At 43.4% G+C, this 22,536-nt stretch overlaps 1 protein-coding gene across 1 annotated transcript in view; it reads right to left on the bottom strand.

Moving 5' to 3' along the window:
• Positions 1–1,328: 1,328 nt before the first annotated feature.
• The window catches only part of LOC129811756 (potassium voltage-gated channel subfamily H member 5-like), a 100,487-nt gene continuing 79,279 nt past the window's right edge, over positions 1,329–22,536 (bottom strand). The window contains exon 11 of the mRNA XM_055863321.1: positions 1,329–6,003. Within this exon, the coding sequence (XP_055719296.1) occupies positions 5,032–6,003 (972 nt within the window). The 3' untranslated portion in view covers positions 1,329–5,031. The remainder of the gene's footprint in view (positions 6,004–22,536) is intronic.

The raw sequence follows: 22,536 nt of genomic DNA, 5'->3' as shown, positions 1-22,536 counted from the left end.
ATAAAATCTTGGTTCTCTTTCAATACATTTGCATGCAGTCAACTGCATAATATACAGGCAAGAAGTAAATAAAGTCAGGGGCGCAACTTTCACTGGTGACACGACCCCCACATTCTGAAATGGCATTTTTGCCCCCCCCCCCCTCAGTTTTCCCATTGCACTGTGATACTAAAAGCGGCATCGGTGTGCTTTAGGACCATGCGGACGCCTCAGAGCGGTCGGGTAGGCTGTTTGGCGGGTTTAGCCGGCTGGATTTAGGTGCATGCGGACAACAAAGACCATGCGGACGGCAAAGCTTCTGAAAGGCACGGTGCTGCTGTCTGCAGCTGCTATCTCTGTGTGTGTTGCAATTTTTCTCCAAGTCGTAAAAGCAAGCAGAGGAGAAACTGGCTACTCTTTATTTGACTGATGTAGCTGGCAAGGTAACTTCTGTTTGACTTATATTACCAGTGCTGAGCTAGTAGTGTAACTGACCTGTAACGTTAGCTACAGTAATATTTAATCCCCTCTCGACTTAAGTTCTATCTGAAGAGAATGAACCAGCTAGCTAGTAGCTACCACAGCCAGTTAAGCTCTAGTCTCTAGCTATGTGTCAGGTTACTATATCTAACAGCTGTTATGTGTATGAATTGTTTTGTAGACTTTTTGTCCCGTTTCAACAGAAGTAAATTAACTTTGCTAGTTTTCTTCTAACGTTGGCTAACGTTACCTGGATAGCTCACTAACTTTAGCTATTACTTATGCCTCAACCACACTAGACCTAAATCAAATGATGAAACCAGCGGCCAAACAACTGAAAACTGATATTCTGATGTTTTTGACAGTGCGATGTGAGTTCTTGTTAGACTCAGTATAGCAATGTAACATTATTGATCTGTCAGTTTTCCTAGCTAATTCCCTACTTTTCACACTGACATGGTATAAACAGCACTACAGGCTATACTGTCATGGTGCACAGTCAGTACACAATACTATGCTCATCATGTTTTAGCAGGATCAGACAGCCAGGGAAGACCAGTCTACGGAGCTCAGGTGAATTTTGCAGTATATTATAACAATCAGTGAATGGATGCAAAGTTCCATCTTGATTTGATGGGTAGACTACAGTCTGAGATCTGGGAATAATGGTCATTTAAATTATTGAACCATTGATTCTATTCTTGGATAATATAATGTATAAATGTACACAAAGGTAATTCTTTGTCATCATCTTAGCAGGATCAGATGATGACAGGGGTCTTCAGCTGTGTCAGACAACTAGTCTGTGACGGCGCTCATGTGAACTTTTGCAGATACAACACTTTATTCTCTCTGTGCAGCAAACAATCCAGAAGCTTCAAAGATTTAAACTATTTTAAGGCAGTCTGACAAACTTCAAGTTTATTTCCAAACTGTATCAAAGTTTGATAGAGGCTTTTCCTGATGACACAAAACAAAAATGTGAGGGAGACCTGGGAAGGGAGACCTGGGAAACACTATTGATGATGATGAATGGATACAGATATGTTTGAATGCCCAGTCATGTTCATATAATCTCAGACATAAATAACTGCAGTTTAAGACCATCCATAGAACATACTATATGCCAGTGAAACTGAATATCAAGCACTCAGAAATGTAATTCCTCTGCTGGATGTGTAAAACACAAAAGGGAACATATTTGTTATGTTATGATCTTGTGAAGGCTGGCTGAATTCTGTCAGAGAATGTTATTTTATCTCAGCATGTCTACAGATTCACCCGTCTCCCTGTTTTTGTTTGCTTGGAAATGTTGATACTGGAGAATGTTATCAGAAGAAACTGTGAAACTCAGCATTTATAGCAGCGAAGAAATGCATTGCCATTAATTGGAAGGTTGGTTATCCTCCCACAATGTCACAATGGATGACAGAAATGTCAAGTTATGTATCAATATATTTGATTTCTTACAAGATTAAGTGTATACTGTGCAACTTTCATAAAGTCTGGGTGTCTTATATGAAATACTGTATGACAAAGGGGGTCTGTATTGAAAACATGAGATTTTTTTTAGTCCAGCAGTAGCAAATAGATTATGGCACACAAGACACGTGTCTGATTTGCGCCTGTCTCAGTGGACTAATCCATTGAGGAGGCCACAGGGATTATACGGTCCAACAATATGGGGATTGTGGCTCTGATGCACAAGGCACGTCTTTCTCCAGAATGCATTCTCTTCCGCCCTTTCTGGGGTATTCAATGTTTCATAACTTTGTGTGCATTGTTTGCTGTGTCTCTCAATTCCCCATTATACATTTGAAGTCGGAAGTTTACATACACTTAGGTTGGAGTCATTAAAACTCGTTTTTCAACCACTCCACAAATTTCTTGTTAACAAACTATAGTTTTGGCTAGTCGGTTAGGACATCTACTTTGTGCATGACACAAGTAATTGTTCCAACAATTGTTTACAGACAGATTATTTCACTTATAATTCACTGTATCACAATTCCAGTGGGTCAGAAGTTTACATACACTAAATTGACTGTGCCTTTAAACAGCTTTGAAAATTCCAGATAATGATGTCATGGCTTTAGAAGCTTCGGATAGGCTAATTTGAATCAATTGGAGGTGTACCTGTGGATGTATTTCAAGGCCTACCTTCAAACTCAGTGCCTCCTTGCTTGACATCATGAGAAAATCTAAAGAAATCAGCCAAGACCTCAGGAAAAAAAATTGTAGACCTCCAAAAGTCTGGTTCATCCTTGGGAGCAATTTCCAAACGCCTGATGGTACCACGTTCATCTGTACAAACAATAGTACGCAAGTATAAACACCATGGGACCATGCAGCCATCATACCGCTCAGGAAGGAGACGGGTTCTGTCTCCTAGAGATGAACGTACTTTGGAGAGAAGGTGCAAATCAAACACAGAACAAGAGCAAAGGACTTTGTGAAGATGCTGGAGGAAACGGGTACAAAAGTATCTATATCCACAGTAAAAGAAGTCCTATATCGACATAACCTGAAAGGCTGCTCAGCAAGGAAGAAGCCACTGCTCCAAAACCGCCATAAAAAAGCTAGACCACGGTTTGCAACGTACTTTCTGTGTCCTCTGGTCTGATGAAACAAAAATAGAACTGTTTAGCCATAATGACCATCGTTATGTTTGGAGGAAAAAGGGGGGGGGGGCTTGCAAGCCGAGGGAAACACCATCCCAACTGTAAAGCACGAGGGTGGCTGTTGTTGTGGGGGTGCTTTGCTGCAGGAGAGACTGGTGCACTTCACAAAATAGATGGCATCATGTGGCAGGAAAATTATGTGGATATATTGAAGCAACATCTCAAGACATCAGTCAGGAAGTTAAACTTGGTCGCAAATGGATCTTCCAAATGGACAATGACCCCAAGCATACTTCCAAAGTTGTGGCAAAATGGCTTAAGGACAACAAAGTCAAGGTGTTGGAGTGGCCATCACAAAGCTCTGACCTCAACCCTATAGAAAATTTGTGGGCAGAACTGAAAAAGCATGTGCAAGCAAGGAGGCATATAAACCTGACTCAGTTACACCAGCTCTGTCAGGAGGAATGGACCAAAATTCAGCCAACTTATTGTGGAAACTTGTGGAAGGCTACCCGAAACATTTGCCCCAAGTTAAACAATTTAAAGGCAATGCTACCAAATACTAATTGAGTGTATGTAAAATTCTGACCCACCTGGCCTGCGAGCAAATGTAGGCCTATAAATGCGCCCACATGGGGATGTCTGATAGTATTTCTGATTGTCCTAATTCACCACCACTAATGGGCTGTGGAGATTCTCAAAGTCATTTTTCTTCACCACAAACAAACAGCAAGTAAACAAAGTCTGTTTTTAGAATCAACTGATAATGACAATAGTTCCTGTAAGTATTTGAACAATATTTCCAGCTCTCTCCCTTTCTCAGCATGAAAAGGAAAAATGTAATGCTCTGGTCCAGTGGAAACATCAACAAATTACTTCTTATCCCTTGCACAAATAGCGTACAGCTGTGTCTGTCCCGAGCTCACTGGCACTGGAAAATCTGAGGGCCCAGAATATTTTACACAATGTTTCAAGTTTGCTAGTGCGAATTGTTTCAGGCGACCCAGTTGATAGACAGGCCATACGTAGCCAATGTGATTTACAGGATATTTATTTTTATCCGGATATTTTCTACCTGCAGGCTGCAATGTTTTTACGTGTTGGCTTTAAATAGGCTATTTTTACATAGTTGGCAATGGCAATAAAAGTTACTTTTAGATATGTATCATTTTTATTTAGATTTAGATAGACTGTAGATTAACCACAAACAAATATTTTGAGATACAAAGCCTATTATAAATTAAATGAAACTGTTCCACGAAAATGTGCATATAAAAATCATAACAGTCACGCAGATTGGTAGAAATGGTATCATAAACTTGCACTTCAAATGGAAAAGGTTGCCGACCGCTGGTGTAGCCTATTACCAGCAACTTCAGGACTATAAAAGCAGAATCTGCGAAGGCCAGCAGCAACGAGAAGAGGGTTGGAAAAATATTTTTTTCTTCTGGTTAGGCTATCTTGATCTCTGGCTCCCTATTGAGTCATTTGCGTGTCGTAATTATTTAATCAAACAGCGTGCTCAAAGTATCAGACAATTTCAGTACTTATAGCCTAGTTGATTTTATTAGAACACATAGGGTGAGTCTATATGCGTAAAAATACATGTTTAAACATTTCAACCAAATTGATTGGTCGAAATAAAAGACTACTCTTGATCAACCAATATTTGTTTGTTATCGGGAACAGCCCTAGTAGAAATGCAGGAAATGAGCTTTAGATGCCCCCCAAAATTCAGAGGTGCTCCCAGACCCACTGCCAGGTTATGTCCCCCCCACTTCTAAAACCAAAGTTGCGCCCCTGAATAGACTGTTAGTTTCTTTGGCAAGCCAGAATCCAGCTGGACATGCATAGAGAAATATTTACAATCAAGAAAGGTCTCATGATGGACATGAGTTAAAAGTTTGTGTGCAAATGTTAAGGTCCGTCGAACAGTGGTGTTATGTCCTGTTCAGATGTGCCCGTCATCGTCCACTAAGTCAGGAGAAACGGGTCTGGAGACAGTGAAGATGTCCTGACGTTTGGTTTTGGTTTTGGGGGTGGCGGCCAGAGGTAGAGACGGCCTCCTCTTCTCTGTAGAGGTCAGCAGTTTGAAGATCTGAGCCACCTGTTTCTCCAGGACCCCCAGCCGGCCCCCCAGAATCTGGAGGTCCCCCCGGAGCTCCAGCCGGGTCTCCTGCAGCGCAGCCTGCAGGGCCTGCTCTGGGATGGGGCCGAACGGGTGTGGCAGGGGGGCCTCCCCGGCCCTGTCTATACGCAGCTCACTCTTAGTGATGCCACTGTCGCAGGAGTCTGTCTTATGGAGGCGGTTGTCCTCTCCCTCTCCTCCTCTGAGCCCCGCCTCCTGACCCCTGCCCTTCTGAGACAGCATCTCCACAGAAACGGCTTTAGCTACATTGTTCAGTCCCTCCTTCCTGACCACGGGAGGTGGGGCAGCCACGTTTTTGAGGCGCCCCCAGCCCCTGGCAGCAGGAGGCTTTACCAGAGCAGGGCTGCTGCTCAACTTGAGCCGGACTGGAGGCGGCTCCCCCATGGCAGGACTAGAATGCATGGGCGTGGCCTGGGACACGGTGAGCACACTGCTGCTGCAGCCCGTATGGGGAGCCCCGTTCTGGAGCCCCTGCAGGGAGGAGTTGGGCCCGGGCCGCTGGATGTTGAGGGGCAGGGAGTGCTGCAGGCTGGAGTGGGACAGCTGCAGGCTGTGGGGGATGGGGTGAAGGTGGTGCTCCACTTGGAGCTGGTTCTTCTCCAGGTCCAGCTGGGAGGACGCCCCCTGATTCCTCTGCAGCTCCTTCTGCTGCTTGAACTTCTGGAAGAGCTTCCTGACTGGATGGTCCTGGGGGATGGTCAGCTGAACCTCGTTCTTCTGACGCTGGCGCTCCTCCTCCTCCTTCTTCACGTCACTGATCTTACGAAAAATGACCTGCAGAGTACAAAAAACGGAAGAGTATTTTCACATTTTTATACATTATTTATGAATGAAAAGTAATACATTATTCTGTATACAGTGCATTTGGAAAGTTTTCAGACCCCTTGACTTTTTCCACATTTTCTTACAGCCTTATTCTAAAATTGATTAAATATTTTTTTTTTCCTCATCAATCTACACACAATACCCCATGATGACAAAGCGAAAACAGGTTATTTGAAATTTGATTGGAGTCCACCTGTGGTAAACTCAATTGATTGGACATGATTTGGAAAGGCACACACCTGTCGAGACAGAATTGTGTCGAGGCACAGATCTGGGGAAGGGTACGAAAACAATTCTGCAGCATTGAAGGTCCCCAAGAACAGAGTGGCCTCCATCATTCTTGATTCTTGATGAAAACCTGCTCCAGAGCACTCAGGACCTCAGACTGGGGCGAAGGTTCACCTTCCAACAGGACAATGACCCTAAGCACACATCCAAGACAACGCAGGAGTGGCTTCGGGACAAGTCTCTGAATGTCCTTGAATGGCCCAGCCAGAGCCTCGACTAGAAACTGATCGAACATCTCTTGAGAGACCTGAAAATAGCTGTGCAGCGATGCTCCCCATCAAACCTGACAGAGCTTGAGAGGATCTGCAGAGAAGAAGGGAAAAACTCCCCAAATACAGATGTGTCAAGCTTGTAGCGTCATACCCCTGAGTGGGCTCCCGAGTGGCGCAGCGGTCTAAGGCACTGTATCTCAGTGCTAGAGGCATCACTACATACCCTGGTTCAATTCCAGGCTGTATCACAACTGGCCGTGATTGGGAGTCCCATAGGGCAGTGCACAATTGGCCCAGCGTCGTCCGGGTTAGGGTTTGGCCGGTGTAGGCCATCATTGTAAATAAGAATTTGTTCTTAACTGACTTGCCTAGTTAAATAAAGGTTAAATACCCAAGACTCAAGGCTTAAATCGCTGCAAAAGGTGCTTCAACAAAGTACTGAGTAAAGGGTCTGAATACTTATGTAAATTTGATATTTCAGCAGTTTTTTTATACATTTGTGAAAATGTCTAAACCTGTTTTTGCTTTGTTATTATTGGGCAATGTGTGTAGATTGATGAGGGGAAAAACTATCTTAAACTATCAATTTTAGAACATGGCTGTAACGTAAGAAAATATGGAAAAGAGTCTGAATACTTTCCGAATGCACTGTATATGACTCTGAAAACAACAAAGGAACCAGAGGGATTTATATGCAAACTGATAAAGAGCACCTGTCTGTCTGCCTATCTGGCTATCCATTCATCACGTGTCCCATTGACAGCGCAGTGCAGTCAAGTCTGGCTTTAGAAGGGATCTCTATGAAAATATCCATCTGCACTCCTGACTGTGCCTCACTCTATTATTCAACCTGCTTTGCCTGGCACTAATTAAATTGGGAATGACAGGGACCTCAGCCAGCCAGTAGACTGAAGTATTATTCTTGGTTAAAATAATAATGGTCCCTCTGCAGCTGACAGTCCAGGTATGTGGCTCTTCAGCATGGCCGGAATATATTATTATATTATTCCCTCACATTCTTTCTCTCAGCCTTGTCAGGACAAGTCCCCTCCTCGCTGTATCCGGCACCATTGTTGGAAGTGGCTGCGTAATGTCACTTAATGTCATTGTATCAAGCCCCCTGCTGGGTCAGTGGGCTAGTGTGGGGAAAGAAAGGACTTGTCAATCACATCACCTGCAGATAGTATGTACTGTAGGCTTAATTGGGAGGCAGTGACAATTCATTACAAGACAACTAAAGCTTTTTCTGAAATGTAGTCTACATTTATGTGATGAGTCACTGTCTTGGTTCATCCAGTGCAGGGACAGCAAAATTGTGTCAATTTTTCTACACAAGACAATAGTGTTTCCCACTTCTTTTAATTACAGCATAACAGGTTAGCTTTTCTCTCTGTCAAACAGAGATTCTCTAGAGACCATGACTTGGGCAGCTTGAGTAGGTGGGTAGATTTGAATAAAGTTAAGGGGGGAAAAAGGTCTCAACTTTGATTGACAGGTTAAGTGCTATACCGATTTGCATGGACCTCTTGAGTGAGAGGCAATTAGGCTTGGAAAAGAAACAAGGTTGTCATGGTAGTATGGATGGCATCCTTGGGAAGCTAAAACTCAAGACACATACTTTGACCACACGGCTCTCAGACAAGTGGCTTGACTTAATTTCATTATTCAACCTAATTTCACTGACCCAATTATTCTCTCCATCTGTCTGTTATGGAACTTTTTACTTTATTTTACATCCATATGGTAGAGCAGGACAAATGACAAACCATCGCTATCAATAGGGATGAATGGCCTATTCATTACGGTTTACCGAGGAGTACTCTTCACAATATCTGACCACATTACAGTCATTCTGCCTGAGTTATTCTCAGATACGGCAGCTTTCCACCTATGTGGGAACTCAAGTCATATCATTCAAACATAAAATTGGGGATATCAGTTAAGGGTACGATAAGATAATGATATCAGGAATACACAAGCATTATTTGTCGACACATGTATGGGAGACAAAATGGATGTGCATTTAGGCATCGTCCCCGCCAAGTTCATCCTGCCTTCCTCTGAGAGAGGGGCTTTGAGCTCCTAGAGAGACAGGACAGTATGCAGATGTCGTAATGTGTATGGTAATGGAGAGGAGAATTAGCAGTGTAGCCGGAAGGGGAGCAGCTATGAGCTCACCCCACAAGACGGTACAGAACATAAAATAGCCATCAAACATAAAACAGCAAGAAACACGGACACAGACACAAACAGACAGATTAATTATTCAGATGAAAAGAGGGACTGGAGTACTTAAAAGTTTTTTTTAGAGAGGGGCAGTAAGGGTGAGTTGATAATTGAAGCCTGAAAACAGACCAACTACACCTGTTCTACCCTACAGAGACTTATCGCAGGAAACAAAAACTAACTTCCACAAACATATTTGATTTATTTTGCCTTTATTTAACTAGGTAAGTAATTGAGAAAATTATCTTTTACAATAACAACCTGACCAAGATGGAGAAAATACAAACACACCAGGATGACCTGATTCTCTCAACTCTAATGAGTGTGTTGTTAATACAAATCCAACCTTTCTAACCCCATTAGAAGTTTTTATTTTTTAATTAATTAAACTAGAAGAACAGCTGCCACTGAAATCTCTAAAATATGTAAAGAAAGAAAGAATAACTTAGAAATACACAGCCCCTTGCGGCCTATTCTAGAATATACTATACTATACAGTCTATGTATATCAACAAGCATTTTTCTTGCAGACAGTTCGGCAGACTGAGGGGAAAATTATTCCAAGCAGCATTGCGTAGCCTCTATTTTTGGAGCAGACTTCAAAGCTCGTTGAAAAAACAGAAATACAATGAACCTCAAATCAATAAACTCCTACCCTGGTTCAAAGTAGAAATAAAAATAGTACAATCCTATGTTTAGACAGTGGATGAAGTAATATTTGGGCCAGAGGGGGAGAAAGGGTTCAAGGTCCTTATGAACCGCTCACTACAAGGGTGTGTTTGGTCTGCCTTTGAACTGTCTTTTTCTTCTCTGAGGCTCCGGTGTAATAATCTACCTCTGGCTCAAGAGAAAGAAGTGATGGAGAGAGTGCTAGAAACAGAGTGTGGAGAAAAAGAGGGAGAGGGGAGTGGAAAGAAATCGAGAAACAACGATTGTTGTCTTATCTCCAAAACTCAATATCAAATAGGGCCCATGAGGAATTGTTTGCCTTGTACTGAGGGCCATGATTAACCCTGCCTCTATCTATCTCCCTCTCAATTCCAACACACCACCCCCTTTCTACTTTCTCACACTTGATGTCTCTTTTCTTCTATCCTCGCTTTCTCTCGCCCTCTCTCTCTCTCTCTCTCTCTCTCTCTCTCTCTCTCTCTTTCTGTATCTCTCCCTCTCCCTCTCCTGACATCCCTATCAACATGATATCTTCATTTATTCATGATAGTGCACTGGGAATTGTCCAGTCAGGCTCATTCATTGTTGCGGTTGTGGTCTTGGTAAGCCTGATAAACCTGATAGGCTACAGTGTGCAGCACTGTGCCAATGACAAACAAGTCTGTTAGAAAGGTAGTGTACCACTGACGTCATAGGTCACACGTTGCCACCACAACACTATCAAAACCTGCCTCCATGCAGTATTGTAGGAAAACACTGTAGGATGTGCTGCCAATTACTGAGATGGCTGAGATGCGTGCTGCTGAGCTATGTCACATTGTCACAAGTCACTCCTCTCCCCCGACTCATTATGACAGAGATGATAATCAAAAGCCTAGTTAATTTCTCCACTTTCAGGTGCTGAGGTAAAAATGTATCTAATCAGCAGTGCTCCAGTGGCAGAGCCAAGCCTAGTCAGCACACTGACTGAAAAAGGTCCAAGCACTTAAATATACAGCTGCCAGCATGCAGACCTTCTACTAATATAAATTATGCAAAGCACTCAGAGTAATAAAACATGATATAACTGCAGTGAAACACTTCTCCAAGTACACCCCCTATTTCAAAAACGTCCCAAGCCTGCAGGAGAATGCAGGGCCAGGGAGTGGGAGGTACTGTAATTGTGTAATTCCTGGGAGGAGATATTGGTCAGGGAAGCTAATCCTGGTAGCTGGATGGTCTGGGGGTGTGTAGGTGGTCTCATCTCTCCTCTTGATTAGATTTAGAGTTATCTTACAGAGTTATATTTATCCCAGTAAGCTAGAGAGTGGATGTTCCTGGAGCATGGGGTATGTGATAGATACTCTGTTGGCTCTCTAACAATACTCGCACAATCACAGAATCAGAATGAATACAGGATCCAAATTGTACCCCTGACTCCCGCACCGCATGCCAACCCTTCGGTTCAAACCCATAATCAAAATGTATTGCTAACTTGGATGTGAGGCTGAAATCCCACATTCATATATTGAAGAGGGATAGATGATGCAGAGCTGTGGAGGCACAGTCAGAACTCCAGACCAAACTCTGTCATTCTGTCACGTTTTCCTGGAATATGAGGAGAGATGCTTGTCCATTTCTCCATACCGCCTTCTCTCTGTCTCTGGGCAGCCCCATCACACAGGCCCTGGGAGTGGGGGCAGGAGAGAAAGGGAGAGAAAGGGACTTGTACTCCCCCTCTGGGAAGCGTCTCTGTAGGCGAATGGATGACACATCACTGCTCCCTAGGTGATCCAGCCTGTCATCCTCCTCCCACTCCGGTCACAAATATACATGCCAGGGGAGGGGGAAGGGCCACACACAAGCACACACGTATACGAGGAAGCACACACACACACACTGGAAAGCACATGTATGCACATGCACGGAGAGACACACGCACATGTGGCACACACACATACCTACACACACACAAGCCTTAAGGTGAGTCATAACGGAGGCTAGGAGATATTGCAATAGGAGCTCAATCTAGACTTGTGTGGTGAAGAAGCATCTTAAAAAGCACAGAGTGGATTAGAGAGCAGTACATGGAGTGTCCATGGCCGCTTGAACATTTCAAAGTGTCTATGTTTTTCTGTTCTGATGTAGAGACTGCAGAGATAATCTACCCTGTCTCTCTTAATGTAGCTCTCTAGCTCTGCCTTCTTCTACTCCACATAAAAAAGTGGGTCAATTTTCTTCTTAAGTTCAGCAATTCATTATTTACCAGACAGAACAGAGAAAATGAGACTCTCTGCATGGATGACTTCCTCATCTCCCCTCCTCCTCCTCCTGCTCAGCTCTCTCCATCTCACCTGATCACTGCATTGCCTTCCACACACACATAGACCTGCTGTTCTCTTGAGGAAATCAGGAAAACACTTACAACAAATCACCATTCTGGACTTCAGCCTGGACTTCACTTTTCTGTATTAAACTCCCTACCCCAGCATATCCTCTCTCTCTCTCACACGCACACTTCTCCATAGTCACAGTGATTCCTCATGAAACCCAGACAAAAAAAATATAATGATTTTGAGTATTTTCACAAAATGTCATCCATAGAATAGTTCTTTGGCGGAAGAATTGTTGACATATATTTAACATTTGTATCTAAAAGCATAATTGAGAAATCATTTGGTATATTTATGACCTTTTGGCATGACCAAGGCCTCCTTTAAGACTCCATAGTGTTTCATCTGTGTAGGTGCTACAGAGCAAACTTTGGTGTCATATGAAGCTTTAACGTTTGCTCTGTAATATGTGAAGTATTTAGTAATTTTTTACATTCATTTATGAATATTGACAAATATAAACATGAATATTGAAAATATACCATTTATGATTTGGCACATTTTTTGGTAACACTTTATTTGGATAGTCTGTGGAGCATCTACAGGTGGACTATCTGTAACATTTCAACAAGCGATCTCCTAACCCTAACCTTAACCCTTATCCTAACCCCTAAACTTAACCCTTACCCTAACACTTATTCTAAAACTTACCCTAACCCTTACCGTAACCCTAGCAAGCAGCTGCTTATCAACAGATAGTCAGATGCTTATCAACAGATAAATGTTGATAGCATGACCATCTGTAGTGCATCTGGAGATGGACTACCCAAATAAAGTGTGACCAATTTTTCAATATATTGTCGAACAAAATATATTCTATGGCGGCTATTCCCAAACTGGGGTAATGCCGTCGGAGGTAAGCCAAATAAAAATGTGATTCACATATTCAAACAGTCCATTTCGATTTTCCAACGGGGCTATACATTTGGGTGATGTCTCACAACCCTTTGTAAAGGTTAGAGTTAGGGCTAGGGTAAGGGTTAAGTAGCCTCGTTGCACTGCCAAAAATAAAATAAACCATCTAGTGTTCAGCGAAAAACAACACAATGTCAAATAAAGGTACTAGTCAAATAATGAACATCCAATCACATTAACCGTTACTCTCCCGCGGGAATTCCACAAACGGTCCATATGTAGCCAAACGTAGCTGCTGCTCATTCCGTTTGCTCGAAAATTGATAAATGGTTAAAAAAAAGTAAGGCCCGCGTCCATAGAGACACATACCAGCTCTACTGCTACTACCAGCAGTACGACACCTGCACCTGTCGATGACACAAGTTGTTCTGCATCCACGAGCATATCCAATGCTATATCAAATTCTATATTTGTTGTTAGCCCAGCTAGCATGGACACTGAAATAAGCAAACAGGAAACCACTCACCCAGAGGCGGCACTCCTAGTGGCCGGAGACTTTAATGCAGGGAAACTTAAATCAGTTCTACCAACATGTTAAATTTGCAACCAGAGGAAAAAAAATTCTAGATCACCTGTACTCCACACACAGAGACGCGTACAAAGCTCTCCCTCGCCCTCCATTTGGTAAATCCGACCACAATTCTATCCTCCTGATTCTTGCTTACAAGCAACAATTAAAGCAGGAAGCAACAGTGACTCGGTCTATAAAAAAGTGGCCAGGTGAAGCAGATGCTAAACGACAGGACTGTTTTGCTATAACAGACTGGAACATGTTCATGGATTCTTCCGATGACATTGAGGAATACACCACATCAGTCACTGGCTTTATCAATAAGTGCATCGAGGACGACGTCCCCACAGTGACTGTACGTACATACCCCAACCAGAAGCCATGAATTACAGGCAACATTCGCACTGAGCTAAAAGGTAGAGCTGCCGCTTTCAAGGTGCTGGACTCTAACCCGCAAGCTTACAAGAAATCCTGCTATGCCCTCCGACGAACCGAACCATCAAACAGGCAAAGCGTCAATACAGGGCTGAGATTGAGTCATACTACACCGGCTCTGACGCTTGTCTTATGTGACAGGGCTTGCAAACTATTACAGACTACAAAGGGAAGTCCAGCCGCGAGCTGCCCAGTGACATGAGCCTACCAGATGATCTAAATCACTTCTATGCTCGCTTCGAGGCAAGCAACACTGAGGCATGCAACACTGAGGCAAGCAACACTGAGGCACCGACATCAGCTGTTCCGGACGACTGTGTGATCACGCTCTCCATAGCCAATGTGAGTAGGACCTTTAAACAGGTCAACATTCACAAGGCTGCGGGGCCAGACGAATTACCAGGATGTTCTGACCAACTGGCAGGTGTCTTTACCGACATTTTCAACATGTACCTGATTGAGTCTGTAATACCAACATGTTTCAAGCAGACCACCATAGTTCCTGTGCCCAAGAACACGAAGGCAACCTGCCTAAATGACTACAGACCTGTAGCACTCACGTCCGTAGCCATGAAGTGCTTTGAAAGGCTGGTAATGGCTCACATCAACACCATTATCCCAGAAACCCTAGACCCACTCCAATTTGCATAACGCCCAAACAGATCCACAGATGATGCAATCTCTATTGCACTCCACACTGCCCTTTCACACCTGGACAAAAGGAACACTTACGTGAGAATGCTATTCATTGACTACAGCTCAGCGTTCAACATCATACTACCCTCAAAGCTCATCACTAAGCTAAGGATCCTAGGACTAAACACCTCCCTCTGCAACTGGATCCTAGACTTCCTGACGGGCTGCCCCCAGGTGGTGAGGGTAGGTAGCAACACATCTGCCACACTGATCCTCAACACTGGAGCCCCTCAGGGGTGCTTGCTCAGTCCGCTCCTGTACTCCCTGTACTCCCTGTTCACCCACGACTGCAGGGCCAGGCACGACTCCAACACCATCATTAAGTTTGCAGATGACACCGACAGCAAAGAGACAGCCTATAGAGAGGAGGTCAGAGACCTGGCCGGGTGGTGCCCGAATAACAACCTATCCCTCAACGTAACCAAGACAAGGAGATGTCTTGGTTACGTTTTCCTGTGGACTACAGGAAAAGGAGGACCTAGCACGCCCCCGTTCTCATCGACGGGGCTGTAGTGGAGCAGGCTGAGAGCTTCAAATTCCTTGGTGTCCACATCACCAACAAACTACATTTACATTTACATTTTACATTTTAGTCATTTAGCAGACGCTCTTATCCAGAGCGACTTACAGTAGAGTGCATACATTTTATTACATTTTACATTTTTTACATATTATATATTACATACTGAGGATATCCCTATTACATACAAGGATATCCCTACTGGCCAACCCCTCCCTAACCCGGACGACGCTATGCCAATTGTGCGTCGCCCCACGGACCTCCCGGTTGCGGCCGGCTGCGACAGAGCCTGGGCGCGAACCCAGCCCAGCCTGGGCGCGAACCCAGAGACTCTGGTGGCGCAGCTAGCACTGCGATGCAGTGCCCTAGACCACTGTGCCACCCGGGAGGTCCAAACTAGAACTAGAATGGTCCAAACTATTCCCCCTCAGGAAACTAAAAAGATTTGGCAATGGTCCCGAGATCCTCAAAAGGTTCTACAACTGCAACATCGAGAGCATCCTGACCGGTTGCATCACTGCCTGGTACGGCAATTGCTCGGCCTCTGATCGCAAGGCACTACAGAAGGTAGTGCATACGGCCCAGTACATCACTGGGGCTAAGCTGCCTGCCAACCTGGACCTCTACACCAGGCGGTGTCAGAGAAAGGCACTAAAAATTGTCAAAGACCCCAGCCACCCCAGTCATAGACTGTTCTCTCCACTACTGCATGGCAAGCGGTACCGGAGTGCCAAGTCTAGGACAAAAAGGCTTCTCAACAGTTTTTACCCCCAAGCCTTAAGACTCCTGAACAGGTAATCAAATGGCTACCCGGACTATTTACTGCTACTCTCCATTTATCATATATGCATAGTCACTTTAACCATATCTACATGTACATACTACCTCATTCAGCCCAACTAACCGGTGCCTGTATATAGCGTCGCTACTGTATATAGCCTCGCTACTGTTGTTTTTCACTGTCGTTTTTACTGTTGTTTTTATTTCTTTACTTACCTATTGTTCACCTAATACCTTTTTTGCACTGATGGTTAAAGCCTGTAAGTAAGCATTTCACTGTAAGGTCTACACCTGTTGTATTCGGCGCACGTGACAAATAAACTTTGATTTGATTTGTGAATCTGATGCAGCTGAAGAGCTACTGCCCCCTTACCCGGGAAAGCACCGAACAACAGACAGGGACGTTGGACCATCGAAGAGGCACAAATATGATGAGAACTACATTGATTTGGGGTTCACTTATATTGGGAGTAGTGCCTTTCCTCAGCCACTGTGTGTTATATGTGCAAAAGTACTATCTCACAACTCAATGAAACCTTCACTCTTGCGCAGACATTTAGAAATGAAACATGCCAATTTGAAAAAAGAATTTTTGGAGTGAGAATTAAGACGTCTTTTGAGTAGTATGACATGTATAGAAGCAACAGATACCATTAATAAGAAGGGGCTAGAAGCGTCTTATATTGTGAGCTACCGAGTGGCTAGGACAGGCAAGCCCCATACTATTGTGGAGGACTTAATTCTTCCTGCTGCCGCGGATATGGCTGGGACAATGCTGGGGGAAAAGTAATAGTAATATTATACAGACAATGCCTTCATCAAACAACAATGTTTCACGACGCATCAGTGACATGGCAGGAAATGTTTTGAAACAATTACTGCTTCGCATAAAAGCCAGTGAATCCTAGGCGTTACAGCTGGATGAGTCGAAAACCGCAGGTCAGACGTGGCGGGCCTGGCACAGCTCCTGGTATATGTCCGTTATGTTAATCGGGGTTAATTAAGGAAGATATCCTCTCTGCAATATTGACATCCTCTTCTGTGAACATTTTATTTAATCAGAAGCCACTGCCAGATTTCTGAATAGGGCTGCGCTCAGAGTATCATGCCTTGGTAAATTGCATTGTTAAGACACTGATTCCCTTTGCAACCACATACTTATGTGAGAGTGGATTCTCGGCCCTCACTAGCATGAAAACTAAATACAGGCACAGACTGTTTGTGGAAAATGATTTAAGACTGAGACTCACTCCAATATAACCCAACATTGCAGAGTTATGTGCATCCTTTCAAGCACACCCTTCTCATTAACCTGTGGTGAGTTATTCACCATTTTTGATGAACAAATAAGGTTTAATATGTAAGATGGCTAAATTATTGATTATTATTATATTATTATTTGTGCCCTGGTCCTATAAGAGCTCTTTGTCACTTCTCACGAGCCGGGTTGTGACAAAAACTCACACTCATTCTTATGTTAAATAAATGTATCGTATTGTGTGTGTGTGTGTGGCAGGCTTACAATGGTGGCAAAAAAACAACATTTGAGAGTGCGCTGACCCTGGTGCAGGAGGGGGTACGCAGCTGGAAGCTGAATGTTTGAAGGGTCTATGAAAAGTTTGGGAGTGGGATCTCTGCTACTTTTAGTGGTATTTGTAAGCATTACCAACTAATTGAATATGAAAATTGATTTAAAAAATGGTCACCATCTGCTGGTGATTTGGAGGATGTGTAAAAGGAGGGCTGTGATTGGTTACATTGCTTACTAGGGTTATATTTGACATTGACGATATATTGTGAAATGCAAGACGATATATCGTGATATCAAGACTGTACTCTATTTCAGTGGTCAAAACTTTTATAATCCATGAAATATGTGTTCTTCCTACTTCAACTCACGCTACAACCAGCACTGCAACTGTAATGAATGAGTAGGAAAGTGTATCAATAAGCTTGCATTGTTATTATTAGCAGCTTGGGTCTTTTTTAGTATCAAGGAATATTTCACTTTCTCACTTCATAGGAGTAACAACATGAATTTGTGCATGAGGCAGAAATAATGCAGTGCGACTCGAGTTCCCCCATCAGCTGGAAGACGGTGTGTCCCTTTTTGGTCAGTGTCAGCGGAGGAAAGGGAGAGCAGAGGGATGTTGAGAGACGAAACCTCTGTCTGCTGCTCTCTCCTTCCGCTGAGACTGACCATCAGATGCAGGGATCATCAGCCCAGTAAAATAAAAATAAAAAGCGAATTATTTAAATGTATGCTCTTACCGGTGTGATCATATAGCCTACCTAAAAATGGTCCGAACACCAATGCATTGGCAGGGCAATTCAAGAAAAGCCTATATGCGGTGATAATGTATTGGGCCTATAGCCTACTGCACAAACCTCACAGTACTGTTTTTAATAGGTTAATGTTGCCTAGGCTTACATTTTTAATAAGTCATGTTCCAAAAAAATCACAGCGGTAGATTTCGGCTTGCATTTTGACTCAGAAAGTGATCTTGATTCAAAAAAGGTTGGTGACCACTGCTCTATTTGAAAATCACAAATCAAAACTGTGCAGTTTTATCAGTTAGGCTCAGTGTGTTGAAAATGAACAAATAAACATATTTTCAGACAATATTTTCAATATTCATGTTTATATTTTTCAATATTCATAAATTAATTTAAAATGTTTTTATTGAAATCAAAATACTACTCATATTACTACTCATATGACACCGATTTTTCCTTTACAGCCTCTACAGATAAAACATTAAGGAGTCTTAATGGGTAAGGGCAAAATGTAATAACTATGCTTTGATTCATTATTTCTCAATTATGCTTTTAGATACAAATGTTAAACATGTCAACAATCATTCCTCCAAAAGACTATTCTATGGATTGATTACATTTTGTGAAAATCCCCAAAATCATGGTATTTTTTTGGTCTGTGTTTTTTGTGGAAACTCTCATTACTAATACATCAGTCGGCTGGTAAAAGTATCCTTGTCTGCAGGGTCAGGCGTCTCATACCATTGTCCTCCAAGCCCACAAGCTGTCCCAGCTAACAAAAATAAACCATAGACAAGAGCCCCTAACGACACAGATATTCTGTAAATATTTGGTGCACTCTGTGGATGTTCGCTTCTTAGGCTTTCAACCTAAATATAAAAGAGGAATACTCCAGAGATCTAGAATTCTCTGAAAAGTATTGGTAGCCTAGTATTCGACAGCACGCACTGTGAAAATATTCAAAACTGATCATTTTAATACCAGAACCTTAAAGCGCTGTAGAAGTACAGTATAGATTTTGCTTAACAATGTGCAGTGGCCCCTTTAGGCAAAAGAAAAAGAGCAGACTTGCATGTGTTTTTCAAAGCAATATAGCTCTCTTTAGTCAGGTAAAGAGTCTAAAAGCCCTGAAGTGTTTTCTTAAATGAGAAAATGGTTAGGTAACTTAATGCTCATTTTACCAAGATAGAAGCAATCGCTCAGACTAAGAAAGAGAGAGAAAGGTGCTTTGTGTTAAATTCACAGGGCCCCATTTTTAACGTGAGCATTCAACTTTGTCTTTTGAAATCATTTGTCAAGTGTTGTATGAAATAATTGGATCAGGTGAAGGAACAACTTAAAATACATGAATTCAATTTTTTTATAATCAAAAGGATCAACAGTTTGAGTATTTGTTTCTGCATACCCACAAAGTATGCATTTATGAGATTATTTGAGAAAGACAAAAGTTCTGTTCGTTATGAAAGTACACTGTGTATGCTGAAATGCTAGAAAAACACCTTCCACACTTATTTACACCAGCCATAGTCACTAATGGACTGAATGACAGACATACAGTATGTCACGAACTCCAGGTGCAGAATAGCAAGCAGGCCTGCCTCAGTACAGGTCCAGGGCTGACCCAAATAGCCATCGTCATGTGCCTGTTGGCTGTGTGACATCTCTCACACTGCATTGTGACTAATAAGATAATGAGTCATGGAGATGGAACTCAATCAGTGCTCCATCAGACCAATTCATTACACACACTCTCAAGCACCAGCCATGGTACCAGCTCACAAACTCAAAACAGGGACCAGGCCTTGCTGTCTCTGACTGGCCGCTTCCCATCTCTCCACTGGGATTCTCTGCCTCTGACCCTATTACGGGGGCTGAGTCACTGGCTTATTGGTGCTCTTCCATGCCGTCCCTAGGAGGGGTGTGTCACTTGAGTAGGGTGAGTCACTGACGTGATCTTCCTGTTCGGGTTGGCGCCCCCTTGGGTTCGTGCTGTGGGGGAGATCTTTGTGGGTTATACTCGGCCTTGTCTCAGGGTAGTAGGTTGGTGGTTGAAGATATCACTCTAGTGGTGTGGGGGCTGTGCTTTGGCAAAATGGGTGGGGTCATATTCTGCCTGGTTGGCCCTGTCCGGGGGTATTGTCGGACGGGGCCACAGTGTCTCCCGACCCCTCCTGTCTCAGCTTCCTGTATCTATGCTGCAATAGCTTGTGTCGGGGGGCTAGGGTCAGTCTGTTATATCTGGTGTAATTCTCCTGTCTTATCTGGTGTCCTGTGTGAATGTAAGTATGCTCCCTCTAATTCTCTCTCCCTACCATGGGACCATACCTCAGGACTACCTGGCCTCATGTCCACCTGGTCGTGCTGCTGCTCCAGTTTCAATTGTTCTGCCTGCGGCTATGGAACCCTGACCTGTTCACTGGATGTGCTACCTTGTCCTGGACCTGCGGTTTTCGACTCTCTCTCTCTACCGCACCTGCTGTCTCGAACTCTAAATTCTTGGCTATGAAAAACCAACTGACATTTACTCCTGAGGTGCTGACTTGTTGCACCCTCTACAACCACTGTGATTATTATTATTTGACCCTGCTGGTCATCTATGAACATTTTAACATCTTGGCCATGTACTGTTATAATCTCCACCCGACACAGCCAGAAGAGGACAGGCCACCCCTCAGAGACTGGTTCCTCTATAGGTTTCTTCCTAGGTTCCCGCCTTTCTAGGGAGTTTTTCCTAGCCACGTGCTGCTACAACTGCATTGCTTGCTGTTTGGAGTTTTAGGCTGCGTTTCTGTATAGCACTTTGTGACATCGGCTGATGCATTTGATTGATTTAATATAGCGGCAGTTCAACACACACACACACACACACACACACACACACACACACACACACACACACACACACACACACACACACACACACACACACACACACACACACACACACACACACACATGCATAAACAGAGTATCAGCTCTGAGGGTAAAGGCTACCTCTGCTATTTCTCACTGGGAGATAGCAGACCGCCAACATGTCTGTGGGTGTTAACTGCTAAAAGGCCACAGTAAGTAAGGAGTCTATTAGTATTTAATATATAATTCATTATGTGAAAATGGCTCTGACAAAAGACCTATTGGGTGTAGAGAGAATAAACATGGTAAATACCTTTAGGATTAATAACCTAATAATGTGAAAATTACATTCCAGAGTTCCTTCAAGAGTGATAGGAAGTGCTGAACAATTAGTGTTTTTTGAGGTCGGTTCGGTTTCGGTTCCATTTATAAAAATGAATCGCGGTTATTTTTTAAACATTAAATACACTATGTTGAATGCTGTAATGGACAGATCACAATTTACTGGGGGGAGGGGTGGTCCAAAATAGGGAGGGTTGTCAAACTAGTTTTTGTTGCTTTGGGGAGGTTTGTGGGTTTTTTTATTGGGCAAAGAGGAGGGTAGTGTGTTTTTTCCATGGAGTAAATTCACACTTTTGCAGGATTTACTCTATTATTTCTTCCATATAGACAAATTTCCTCATCTGCTTGCATGCTCCTCCCCTGTATCAAGATGTTTTGGTACTTCCCTTATGGCCTACGCTTTTCCGTGTGCTAACTTTTACTATGCCACAGGTCAGTATAGTCTATCAGTCTAACGGTCTGTCCTGCCCTCTATCCACCATTCATAGTGACAATAGTGGTAGGTGGATCCTTTGTCCGCATCTGTAATAGGCTAACTAGCAATCATACAGTGCATTCGGAAAGAATTCAGACCCCTTGACCTAATTTTTTTTTTTATATCACATTTACATAAGTATTCAGATCCTTTACTCAGTATTATGTTGAAGCTTCTTTAGCAGCGATTACAACCTCAAGTCTTCTTGGGCGCGAAGCTACAAACTTGGCACACCTCTTGTTGGGGAGTTTCTCCCATTCTTCTCTGCAGATCCTCTCAGACTCTGTCAGGTTGGATGGGGAGCGTTGCTGCACAGCTATTTTCAGGTCTCTTAGATCGGGTTAAAGTCCGGGCTCTGGCTGGGCCACTCAAGGACATTCAGAGACATGTCCCGAAGCCACTCCTGCGTTGTCTTGGCTGTGTGCTTAGGGGAATTGTCTTGTTGGAAGGTGAACCTTCACCCCCAGTTTGAGATCCTGAGCAGGTTTTCATTAAGGATCTCTATCTCTCTCTATTTTGCTCTGGTCATCTTTGTCTTGATCCTGACTAGTCTCCGAGTCCCTGCCTCTGAAAAACATCCCCTTAGCATGCTGCTGCCACCACCATGCTCCACCGTAGGGATGGTGCCAGGTTTCCTCCAGACGTAATGCATGGCATTCAGGCCAAAGAGTTCAATCTCGGTTTCATCAGACCAGAGACTCTTGTTGCTCATGGTCTGAGAGTCTTAGGTGCCTTTGGCAAACTCCAAGTGGGCTGTCATGTGCCTTTTACTGAGGAGTGGCTTCCGTCTGGTCACTCTACCATAAAGTCCTGATTGGTGTAGTGCTGCAGAGATGGTTCCTTCCTGAAGGTTCTCCCATCTCTACAGAGGTACTCTAGAGCTCTGTCAGAGTGACCATCGGGTTCATGGT

This window comes from Salvelinus fontinalis, chromosome 15, assembly GCF_029448725.1.
Source record: "Salvelinus fontinalis isolate EN_2023a chromosome 15, ASM2944872v1, whole genome shotgun sequence".
Taxonomy (NCBI): domain Eukaryota; kingdom Metazoa; phylum Chordata; class Actinopteri; order Salmoniformes; family Salmonidae; genus Salvelinus; species Salvelinus fontinalis.
The sequence above is the reverse complement of the archived record's forward strand: the minus strand, read 5'-3'. Positions and strand labels throughout refer to the sequence as shown.